Consider the following 12,174-nt stretch of genomic DNA (forward strand, 5'->3'; position numbering starts at 1 on the left):
AATCAGCGCAAGGCAGCTTGAAGGTATATCACGCCCAGTTGACTACAGCAAATTCACATAGAGAGTACCAACACGACAGTGGGTCATATCTCTGGAACGAGGGGGTCCAAGAAAAAGAACAAAAAAACAGCGCTGGTTTCAAGGAGACAGCGCTATTCAGGTCAGCTAACTAGTTCAACTTATGACCTAGTGACAGATCCTCTGTAAGATTGCCAGACCATCCCCTGTACACCTGAGATCTTATGTATGGGCAGCTTTATGGGTGGATTTCATCATTATAGAAAACCTGTGTCGTCAGGCATGCCGGGAGTGTGTTCTTCCTGAATGAAGTGGTCCATGAGTCTGAACAGACTACATGTTAGAAAATGCCAACATAGCCAGCACAATGTGCGCTTTACCCTTAGGCTACATTCAGGTGAGCATATGCAACCTCAGACGTGAAAAACTGAAGTTTATCATGTCCAAGGTGCACCCGTGCGGGACGCGTTATCACGGATCCCTCATAGACTAGAGTCTATGGAGGGATGCGTGAAAACACAAGAAACTAGGACTTGTCCTATTTTTCCACGGACCCTTCACACGCTCCGTTGAAACAACGGCCGTCTGAACAGCCCCATTGAAATACATGTGTCCATGTGATGGCCGTTGTCTTATCGGCCGTCACATGGACGAGTTACATGCTCGTCTGAATGAGCCCTTAGAGAAACCCATTTATTAGCCGCACAATTGTTTAGTAGATGGTACTGTTTCATTGTAGCACTAGAGCCAGGAGTTTGACTGCACCCTGGTATCCTTTTTATGTAGTTTATATGTTCTTGTTGGTTTCCTCCATCACTCCAAAAATGTACAATTGGGTGAATTGTTCCTAGTATTGAGATAGTAAGAACCAACATGAACTCAAAGCAAAACTGATACACCGAGGCAGATTTACTATTTAAAATGTGGCAGAATTCTGGCATACGTGCTGTGCGCCACCCTTATCACCTGTTTTACATAATTTTTCTGACATGGAGGTGTGGTCAAGCAAAAGCGGCATGGTTAACATGCGACACCATGCACCAAAATTATGGCTATAAAAAGTGGCGTAAACTAAGCCAACTAATAGGCGGTATAAGGAAGAGAAAAGTTTCTAGCATGTCCATCTAGATGCGCCAAATTTATCATGCAGCATTCACGACTGTGATAAATTTTGTTGCCTTGTCTAAATTTACAGTGTCTAAAACTTAAACCGCATTCTTAAATGTGCCCACTGTGTTATGCCTAGTGCAGGGCCCGAGGGGGTGGTGTATGGTACAGTGAACACCATAGAGAGAATTCCTGTGTCATGCAGCTCCCCCTTAGGGTGGGCACCAGACATAACACTGTATTTATTTTTCCCGATCGCTCTTTTAAAAAGGTACAGCACAGCAAAATATGTGGCACTATTTTAATAACAGGTGATAAATCATTTTGATTGTGTAGTAGGGGAATCTACACTACACATTGAGTTTTTCCCTATCTGTTTGTATTTTTCTTAATTTTTTTTGTCTTCTGTAAATGCTCATTAGACCTGGAGGAGCACTGTGACATCTACAGAAGTCTTTGAGGGGGTGAAAGGTCAGACAGGAGCTGTGACAGCTGGCAAATAGTGTCTCTTCTTGTGCAGATAGTCACCTTCCCTCCCAGTGTTGCAGTTAAATGCCTGCATATCCTTTCTTGGTATTAATCACTAGTCCCTAGATGTGCTCTGCCTATTGCTAACTGCCCCTCAGCACCTTAATGGCCATAAAGAGTTTTTATGATCCAGTCGCTATCTTTTCTCTCTGACGCACATTCAATCACAATGAATCCTTTCCTGTGTCCTCTCCGAGTAGACTTATTTTTTATTTTTTATTTTTTTACGTCTGGCAGGATGTACTGGTTCTTCATTTTCTGGCTACCATTAGCTTATTACGTGCCAATTTGCATTATGCAGTGAAGGTCAGTGGGTGTGAAGAAAATATCTCTGGATAGTAGGAGTTACTGTTCTTAGAAATTATTATAATGTAGAAAAACGGTTTTTTTTGTTTTTTTTCAATAAATATAACAATTTTGCTTGTTCTAACCTATTTTTGCCTGCTCCTTGATCACCTCTTAGGTTACGTCCCATTGCAGCGCAAATACTGCACAATTTCCATCCGTATTTTCCTTGCGGAAACTCTGCAGAGTATCACAGTAGCAGCAAGGTGGTACTTACTGATACAAGGGCAAGCTCAATCGCCAGCTCCCAGCAGGATGCAGACAAGCACAATGCTACATGGAGAAAGGTTACACAGGTGTAAAATACTGATGAACATCCACTCTCACACCTACTATTCATGAGGGGGGTGGGTGCTTAATATTATCATTGCACACAGATAAGGCTTCTAGAAGTGTGCCAGTCACGTGGTTACGTGAAGTGCACCATGCTGGTTTGCAGCCTATTAACCACGCCCATACTATTAGATTAGGCGGGCTGTTCAGCACTGTCTAGGTGCACCCCACTAAGTACTGACACACCACTATCCCCCAGCATTCTAAAAGCCTGGCTGCATCCTGAAAAAAGTATCCATGATAAACATGAAAGAGTTGATATTTTGGCCAAAATACGCAAGCTCGCAACCCGCGTCAAGGGTCCTCATTGTCTTACGAGTCCCTACACCCAAATAAATTACAAACCACAGAAAAAGGTGTCATATATTTACTAAAAAAATCACAAAAAAAAACCATACTTAGGCTGGGTTCACACGACCTATTTTCAGGCGTAAACGAGGCGTATTATGCCTCGATTTACGCCTGAAAATACGGCTCCAATACGTCGGCAAACATCTGCCCATTCATTTGAATGGGTTTGCCGACGTACTGTGCCGACGACCTGTAATTTACGCGTCGTCGTTTGACAGCTGTCAAAAGACGACGCGTAAAATTACAGCCTCGTCAAAAGAAGTGCAGGACACTTCTTGGGACGTTTTTGGAGCCGTTTTCTCATAGACTCTATTGAATACAGCTCAAAAAACGGCGCGAAAAACGTGAGTTGCTCAAAAAACGTCTGAAAATCAGGTGCTGTTTTCCCTTGAAAACCGCTCCGTATTTTCAGACGTTTTTGGCTCAGCGTGTGAACATACCCTTACTGATACAAGGTCAAGCTCAATCGCCAGCACCCAGCAGGATGCAGACTAGCACAATGCTACATGGAGGAAGGTTACACAGGTGTAAAATACTGATGAACAACCACTATCACACCTACTATTCATGAGGGGGATGGGTGCTTAGTATTATCATTGCACACAGATAATGAATGTGATTTGCACAAATGTCATCCAAATGCTGCGGAAAAAAAATTCAGAAACCACATGAGGAAATTGACCAGCAACACGGATTCTCAATGTGCAGCATGTCCATTTCTCTTGCGAAAATGCTGCTGAATTTCTGCATGGAAAATTCAGATGGAATTCCGCCGGGTTTACGCTGTGTGTGAATGTACCCTTAAAAGTAAAGCTCCCCTTTTTAAACAGTTTTAAAGATCATATTGGTATTGCTTACGTTTTTGAGACTTGCTGTTTTACTGTGTTTGCAGTATATCATAGAAATTGTTTTAGCTTGACTAAAACATGCAGTTCATGACATTTAAGTGTATTGTTATTTGTATGCAGTTCCTTGTATGATTATGTAAGGCTCCAATCACATCTGCATTGGAGCTTCCTTTGCCGTTTCCGTCACATTTGACAGAGAATATAGCGCAGCATGCAGTTTAATTTTATTTCATGGCAAAATGACAGAACCCAATGGACCCTGTTATAAGTCAATGGGGCGCCGCTGGTGTCTGTCGGGTGACGGATCCGTCACAGCTTGAATTCTGTTTTTCTGCCATTATGACGTAACAGAAAATCAGAGTTCACACGCATATGTGTACGTTGTATGTATAGGAGCTTTGATGATAGGGGATAATTTTTTTATAAAATGCAAGAGAGTATTTTTGTTACTCTATGCCAGTGTATATCAACCAGGGTTCCCCAGAAGACAGAAACCGCAGTAAGAGCAGTCACTTTTTTACAGTATAGATGACAAAATGATTTTAGCCTGGCCTAAGAAGCTCGGCATAGGTGCTGCCAAAGCAGTCAACTAACCATGGCCAGAATTTAGATTCTAGAATGCATTACTTGCCCCCTATGCCTTTTTTGAGGTGACAATGGAAGTACAGGTTTATTGGAAGAGGAATATGTTTTTTTGGGCACCCCTATGGTAATTTCATTGGTAGCCAATGTTCTATGCAGTATCTTCAGTTACAGGTCTAACAATCCTATGTGTACGGCAATTATATACTATACTTAGTGACTACTAAACTCTGGCAGATGGCATTCTTTGGGATGGAGAAAATAAAGTTTAGTGAAGTGAGTTCACAGGGGGCTCCCACTTTCTGATGGATTTTGTGTTTTGATTTGGTTTTGGAGATGCGGCTTGGGTCGCTTATTAGAGTTGCAGGGAGCATGCCCATAGAGCACTAATGGGACCACGGATGGGATCTTGAAAGATGAGGAATGAATATGTAGGGTTCTATGTGCTCATACCTTCTAGGTTATCCCACTGTAGGTAAAAAAAAAAAAATACAGGACTGCCTGCAGCAATGTTACTGAGATCTATTCATATTACTACCCCCTGGATAAAGTCCATGTAAGCAAATACAGGACTGTCTGCAACCATGGCCCCGGGGAACAGAATTGGGACGTGTTGTACATTATAAAGTGTCCACATATTATCCTCACGTCTCAATTTTTATTTGTGAGTCTCATAAAAACCCCTATAAATGACGAGACATGTTTATGTTACTTTTGTAATAGTGTTTGAACCGTTCTTCTTAAATGTTGTTTTTGACATCAAGATCTTTTATTATAATTGTACAGTTTTGGTAATAAAAATGCTGAACGATGTTCTTCAGAATACTTTAGGGTCTTTATTTTCTCCTTTTTGCACAGAATCGGGGTCGACTAGCTGAAAAAAGAACTATACCACTTCCACCTAGCAGGATACCGAAAAAGGAGCCCTGCTCTGTGTTCTCCCCAGGGGAGGAGAGTCCCAAAGGCAATGGAGAAATCCATTCTGTAAAGCTGGAAGAAGATCTGCACATCAGTATCATGAAAAGAAGGTACATGTCCTAACGAGACGCGGCGTTTAACAAGCTCCCAGTGCCCCTGGGGTAGAGGCTTTGAACTGCCGTCCTGTGTGGGCTCATTTTGGCTGATTCCTTCCTCATGCTGGCAACATTTTCATGGAAACAGGATCAGTTTGTGCCTTTCGGACAACACCTGCTGCATTCACTGATCCCGTCCCAGCATGAGACAGGCCGGCACTGCTTTGCTAATCTTGTAAAATGTGAGGGTGGGAGAATGTCTGCTCTAGAGATACAAGTCTCTCTCCTAGTTCCCATATTATGACTCCTCTACAGCCGATTAGGTTCTTTGCTATTACTCTTGCTCCGGTTGCAGGGTTTGCTGTGATTCAGTAAAACTTTGATAAATTGCTTTTCTCTGAAATAAAGTTCATCTGCTGTTGCTCATATAGCACCATCATAGTCGGGAGCGTTATATAGTGATTGTCTTGAGTCAAATCCGTCCCCGATAGGGCTTGCATTGTAATATCCCGATCTCAGATGTTTGCACACTAGGCTCAGTTTTTTAGGAAGTCAAGAAACTGGAGTATGCAGGTGAAAGAGGGAGAACATACAGAATTAACTTGTTCCCCCTGGTGGCTTTTAAATCCAGGGCTCCAAGGCAACAGTGGTAACCACTGCGCCTTCATGCTGCTCAATGTTTGTCCTATACACAGTCTGAAACTCTCAATTTATTAGGATGTAATAACTTTATGCCAACAACTTTACGGCAATAAGTAAATTCATAGCCTAAAAAAAGATTTGCTTCCACTGTGTGCCGGTAGCCAGTACAGATGAAAACTAAATATTAGTCAGTTTGGTGTAAATATCCGAGGACCAACATACATATTTCGTTTAGTTTGGGGTCTATTTTTGGAAACGGTGTCTGGGTTACTGCTTCTTTTTGAAACCTAAGGCTGGGTTCACATGAGCATGTTACATCCGTAATGGACGGAACGTATTTCGGCCGCAAGTCCCGGACTGAACACAGTGCAGGGAGCCAGGCTCCTAGCATCATAGTTATGTACGACGCTAGGAGTCCCTGCCTCACTGCAGGACAACTGTCCCGTACTGAAAACATGATTACAGTACGGGACAGTTGTCCTGCAGCGAGGCAGCGACTCCTAGCATCGTACATAAGTATGATACTAGGAGCCCGGCTCCCTGCACTGTGTTCGGTCCGGGACTTCCGGCCGAAATACGTTCCATCCATTACGGACATAACATGGTCGTGTGAACCCAGCCTAAGACTACATGCACACATTGCGTAATTTGGTGCAGTCTGCATCAAAACCGCAGGTAAAATCCGTACCTAATAGCGTGTTATTAGGTGAAGATTTTACATTTTCATGCGGAAATAGGTGCGGTTTTATGATGCGGATTTTGTTGCATTTTTTTTTAAATAAACTTGTCAGATACAATTTACAGACGGAAATGCAGGATAAATTGACACACTGCGGATTTTAAAATATGCACCGCAGGTCAACTGACACGCGGAAAGTCCGCAACGTGTAGATGAGATTTGACATCTCATTTACTTTGCTGGTACTGTATCACACTGCGGATTTGCCGCAGGAAAATAAGCGTGGCAAATCTGCACGTAATACGCATCGTGGGCATTTGGCCTAATTCTTTATTCCTTAAAATATCAAGCAAAAAAATGCCTAAGATCATTCATGTATCTGCTGAAATGTTGCAGTTTGACACCTTCTATAACTTATTTATCATTAGAAATGACTGAACTGGACCCATGCACCAGATCTAAATATTAAGGCTCTCTGAAACATCAAGAATATGACAAAACCGTCTCTGCGTTCAAAGAGACAACTATGGCGTTAAGTCTTTTGTGTAACTTCTCGTATGCGACTTGCTTTTCATTTGCTTGAGGATTTAATGTTATTACCGTATATCATTGAGATAGGTCTGCTCTTCTCTGTCCACGTAACTGATGACGTCATTCTGGACTGTCTGGTTGCCTTTAGTGCGGTAGCGATGACCCTTGAGATTTATTGAATAATGATAGTGGAACAATCTTTCCTGGCGCCAGTCGGATGATTCACACTTAACACAGTGAGATGTCAATGGACACTGACACACACCTGAGAGTCATAGGATGTATGACAGTGACGTGAGGTTTTGTGTAATAAAACTTTGGCTTCAAGAAAAAAACAAAAAAGGACAATTTTAATCTGAATTGAAAAGGAGAATTGGACTAACTACTAATAAGTTAAGAATTATCTGCACCCCACATTTTCATTCATATCCAAAAACATTACCATTTGCATCTGTTTTGCTTTGATTAGATTAGTCTCAGGCTTGGGTATTGTCTTCCCCCTCTCAGATGTACTGATATATAGTCCCTGTGTGTCCACAACAGTACCTGGCTCTACCAGCAGGACATTGGGGTCCTCCATTTCTTACAGATTGAAATATTCCTCATCTTTTTGCGGAACATTTTTTAATGTTATTTTTCCATGGAAATAGTTGACCAGCGCTGTGTCATGCCCTAGTTTCTTAATCCACACTGCACACCATTAGGTACAGATGTAGCCATCTTTATCTTGACTGTTGTGTGATATCACGCTGCAGCAAGTTATCAGTCAAGATAAACTTGGCTACATCTGGACTCTACCCACTTTCCTGTAAAGTTGCAGAGCAGTCATACAAGTATGCTGCAGTATGCGACTTACAGATGTAGCCATCTCTATCTTGAGTTTTAATGCACTAAATACACAGTGCAAAGATCCTTTATCTTGACTTTTTCAATGAATTTTTCAATAACTTTTTAATGGCTTTTGTTGTGTGGTATCACGATGCAGCAAGTTATGAGAGTCCAGATAAAGATGGCTACATCTGTACACATTCTCCACAATCTATCGTCCTATAATATGTGCTCCCTGCTCATATGAGTTACTACTAATATTTTAAATAATCCCAATTCATATTTCTGTTTTATGATAATTACTCTCCATTAAAATATATCCTTTGGAAATTTTTTGTACCATTTTTTTTTACCATGTTGAGTCGTTAGTCCAGACTCGGTCTCAAGTTAGATTTGCTAAATGGTGATTTGGCCCAGTTGTGAAAACCTTGTAATTAAATCACATCAAAGTCACTTGAAACTAAATAGAAAGAATTTAATTGAGTTCAATGTTATGATTTCAAATTTGCATGAGATTTCACCTCGAGAGACTCAAACGTAATTTAATTGCATCGCAGCCAAATCTCCTTTTTATTAAATCTCGCTATTAGTATAGGCGCTGGTTATCTCCGAATGCCCTGCCCCTGCAAATTGGGAGGCAGAGAAGTCTAGGCGGACTTTGTTTTGTGTGAAGAACTGGGGCTGTGTAGATGGTAATAATCGCTTATAGATATATTTATTTTCTGTATTTTTTATCAGTCTCCGATATCACGGACTCTAAAGTTTCCCTAAATGAAAGCTATTAAAGGGTTTTCCCATCGGAGACAATTATGACATATCCACAGGATATGTCATAAATGTAAGATAGATGCACCTCTGGGACCCGCACCTGCTATCCCTAGAACGGGGCCCCCTAAACCACGTTCTAACTTTTTCTGATCCCTCTGACTCCCGGCCACTTCCTGACTACATGGTCGGAAGTTACGAAAACAGCGTAGCTCGCGCTGAGCTATGCTGTTTCTGTAACTCCCATAGTAGTGAATGGCAGTTATGGAAGCAGCGTAGCATGCGAGTTATGCTGTTTCCGTAACTACTATTCAGTTCTATGGGACTTATGGAAACAGCGTAGCTCAGCGAGTTACCCTATTTCCTAAATCATGGTCAGAATTCACCTGCTTCTTCCGCAACACAGAGCAGTAGAACAGGGTTTAGAGGACCCCGTACTAGAGATAGGTGCACGTCCCAGAGGGGGGACCCGCATCTATCTGACATTTATATACTGAATGTATACTCCAACCAGACAATATTTGTCTGTCTCTCTCTCTCTCTCTCTCTCTCTCTCTTTATTAATTTTTTTTATTAGTCTAGTCCTAGGGGACTTGAACTGGTGATCGTGGATCACTTGCACAATATACTGCAATACTTATGTATTGCAGTATATTGTGTTTTTTACTGAGGCAGGGCTTAATAGGAGCAGAATTATGGCAGACCTGGGGGCCTTCATTAGTTACCCAGGCGCCATGACAACCATTGGCTCCCCGCAATTCTGTCACAGGGGTGCCTATGGCTATCGGAGGGGGCCTCCCCATCTTCCTAATTAAACAGCCGGGATGAGGGTGATCTCTGAACCCGGTCATTGCAGTGAAGTGTCGGCTCAGTATAGAGCGGGCTAAGCCCACGAGCCCACTCTATATTTCCCCTTGCCGGCTACGTAACCCTACTTCAAATGTCGGCAATATGTCAAGTAGTGGTGATTCAAGGTTAAACCGGTATTCCCATCTTAGACATTTATGGAGTATCCACGGGCCAGGCTATAAATGTCTGATAGATTTAGGTCCTAGCTCTGGGGCCTGCACCTATGTCGAGAACGATGGTCCTCTGTCCCATTTGATGAGGTATCCTCATCCAGGCAGAGAATGAATTGAGAGGCGACCAAGAGTTGTATGGGAGTTACGAGAATATTCATGTAAGCGTTTAGAAATGTATATATATTGTTTAGTCAGTTGCCCAATTAAAAACTAAAAAATTAATGTTCTTGTTATATCAATTAACACCAACTGAATTGATTAATTCCTTTCATAATACAGCAAGTTGGATGACAGGTGCACTTTAAGAACTATGCGTTCATATTAAACATCAAAGAGGGTTCGACTATACTTCACATTTGGACATTTTAACTGCTTGTGAAGCAATGTAGTAGCTGCCTTTGGGGCTGAAGCTTGGCAGCAGGCAACGCGTGAGGCGAGACCACACATAGAGATGATTATGAAGTAAATTATACTTATTGGGTGGATGCTGTAAATTAAATTATGATATGAGAACAACCCAGGTATTAAAGTTCCTTCCCTACTGCTCCAGGTCGCTGTATTCACTCACCACCGTAACCTCCAGCACAATATACTAGAATATACTGGAATGCGTTCAGCTCAAACCTCAGGTTTATTTTATAAACCACACATTTTGGAAACGCGCTACCTTAAATTGTACCTCCAGTTATAAATGAAAAATCATATGCGGCAGTACTTAAAAGGATTGTCCAGTTTTAGAAAATGAATGTTATTTTTTTGTATAATTAATAGTTATATAATATTTTCCAATATACGTTCTGTATTCATTTTTCACGGTTTTCAAAATCTCTGCTTGCTGTTATTGAGTAGGAATATTCATTGTTTACTTCCTGTGGATAAAATCCTGTCCATGGTCATGTGATGGACACACAGGTGCTGGAATTGTTAGAAGACACAGCCCTGATCTAATACTGTAACGAGCTGTGCACCTGTGTCCCCAACACATGACCATGTAACGAGCCGTGCACCTGTGTGTCTATCACATGACCAGTACAGAATTTTTTCCACAGGAGGTAAGCCTTGAATAACAACAAGCAGAGATATAGAAATCTTTAAGAAATTAATACAAAAAGCATATTGGAAAATTGTAGAACTTTTCATTATACAAGAAATAACATTCATTTTTGGAAACTGGACAACCACTTTAATGTAAGCCTTAAAGGCGTTCTCCCTTTGGACAATCCCTACGTTTTAGAAGGGTCCCTTGACAATAAGCATATAACAAAGTGCCCCTCTTCTGGGATCCCCAGTGATCTTGTTGGGAAACCTGTCTGTAAGTGTCTAATTTCCCTGCAGCGCCACCGCAGGGGAAATTAGGCATTGCACAGTGCCCATTCAAATAAATTAGTTGTCTGTGTAATACAGGACAGGTACTCTAGAGTGGGCGATTCTCTTTTTAACCACTCTGGCCAAGAGATAATGATCTTGAATACTAGATGCCTCTCTATTAAATCCGAATTCCCTGAAAGGGTGTATGAAATTATTTTTTCTAAACTGGACAACCCCTTTAACTTAGCAATATAGTTGATTTGCAAATTTCTCCTTTCTGATTTCCCGACATCCAGCACTGATAGGCCAGCTACGGACTGTAGAGCTCCGGCAGCAGACCCAGCTCTGTGCACTCTCTTAGACATCCAGCAGGAAGTCTCTTCTTACAATATAAGCCGCACAGTGAGGCTTCCTGCTAGTTACGGATGCCTAGGAGTGCACTGTCCGCTGCTTGAGCTTTACAGTCAGTAGCGGGAGTACAGCACGGGCGACTGCTGGAATCTAGAATAAAGGAGAACTTTCCTAGTCAACTAGATTGCAGAGTAAGCACTGCCGCACGTGATTTAGATTGATAACAAAGTATTTTACAGAACTCCTCTGCTTGTTTGGAGTGAGGGGAGAGAGTGGTTAGCGCTGTTGTCTTGCAGCGCTGGGGTCCTGGGTTCAAATCCAACCAAATATAACATCTGCATGGGGTTTGTATGTGCTTCCCATGTTTGCGTGGGTTTCCTCCGGGTACTACGGTTTTCCCCCACACCCCAAAAAATATACTGATAGGGAATTTAGATTGTGATCCCCAATGGGGAAAGCGAGTGAGAACAGGGCTGCGGAATATGTTGGTGCTATATAAATAACTAATAAATAGAACTGCACAGAATATAAGATATCTCCTTTCGATCTTGGAGTGGCGTGCCTATGTTACTTTTACATTTAGGGTACATCATGCCGACGTAGTTCATACGTTCATCCATCATTGGGATGCCTGCTTCTTATATTTCCATGGCAATCCTACAAATCTCCTAGGAGAAGGTTCTGAAGTCCTAACCATAAGAGTAATGAGGTCGCCAGATAGAACCTAGTGCATAATACACAACTTGGGACACGGCGTGACACATGATGGATGTCCCCAGCAGTGTTACCGGCCTCCCAGACTGCTCTTCCATTATCTGGGTTGTTGTGTAGGTCACATTTCTGCACAGGAGTATAAGGGACCTGGTCACTGCCATATCTGAAAATGAATTGTACAATATATTGAGTATCCTACAAGTTTTAGG

At 41.9% G+C, this 12,174-nt stretch overlaps 1 protein-coding gene across 5 annotated transcripts in view; it reads left to right on the forward strand.

The window, feature by feature from the left end:
• SAMD11 (sterile alpha motif domain containing 11) overlaps nt 1–12,174 on the forward strand; it is a 139,948-nt gene that overhangs the window by 43,978 nt on the left and 83,796 nt on the right. For all 5 annotated transcript variants that reach the window (XR_012850845.1, XM_075839703.1, XM_075839704.1 and 2 more), the window contains exon 3: nt 4,971–5,140. Coding sequence is in view for 4 of the 5 variants with exons in the window: in XM_075839703.1 (XP_075695818.1) it covers nt 4,971–5,140 (170 nt within the window). In the remaining variant the exon portion in view is untranslated. The remainder of the gene's footprint in view (nt 1–4,970; nt 5,141–12,174) is intronic.

The sequence above is a fragment of the Rhinoderma darwinii genome, chromosome 10 (genome assembly GCF_050947455.1).
Source record: "Rhinoderma darwinii isolate aRhiDar2 chromosome 10, aRhiDar2.hap1, whole genome shotgun sequence".
Lineage (NCBI taxonomy): Eukaryota > Metazoa > Chordata > Amphibia > Anura > Rhinodermatidae > Rhinoderma > Rhinoderma darwinii.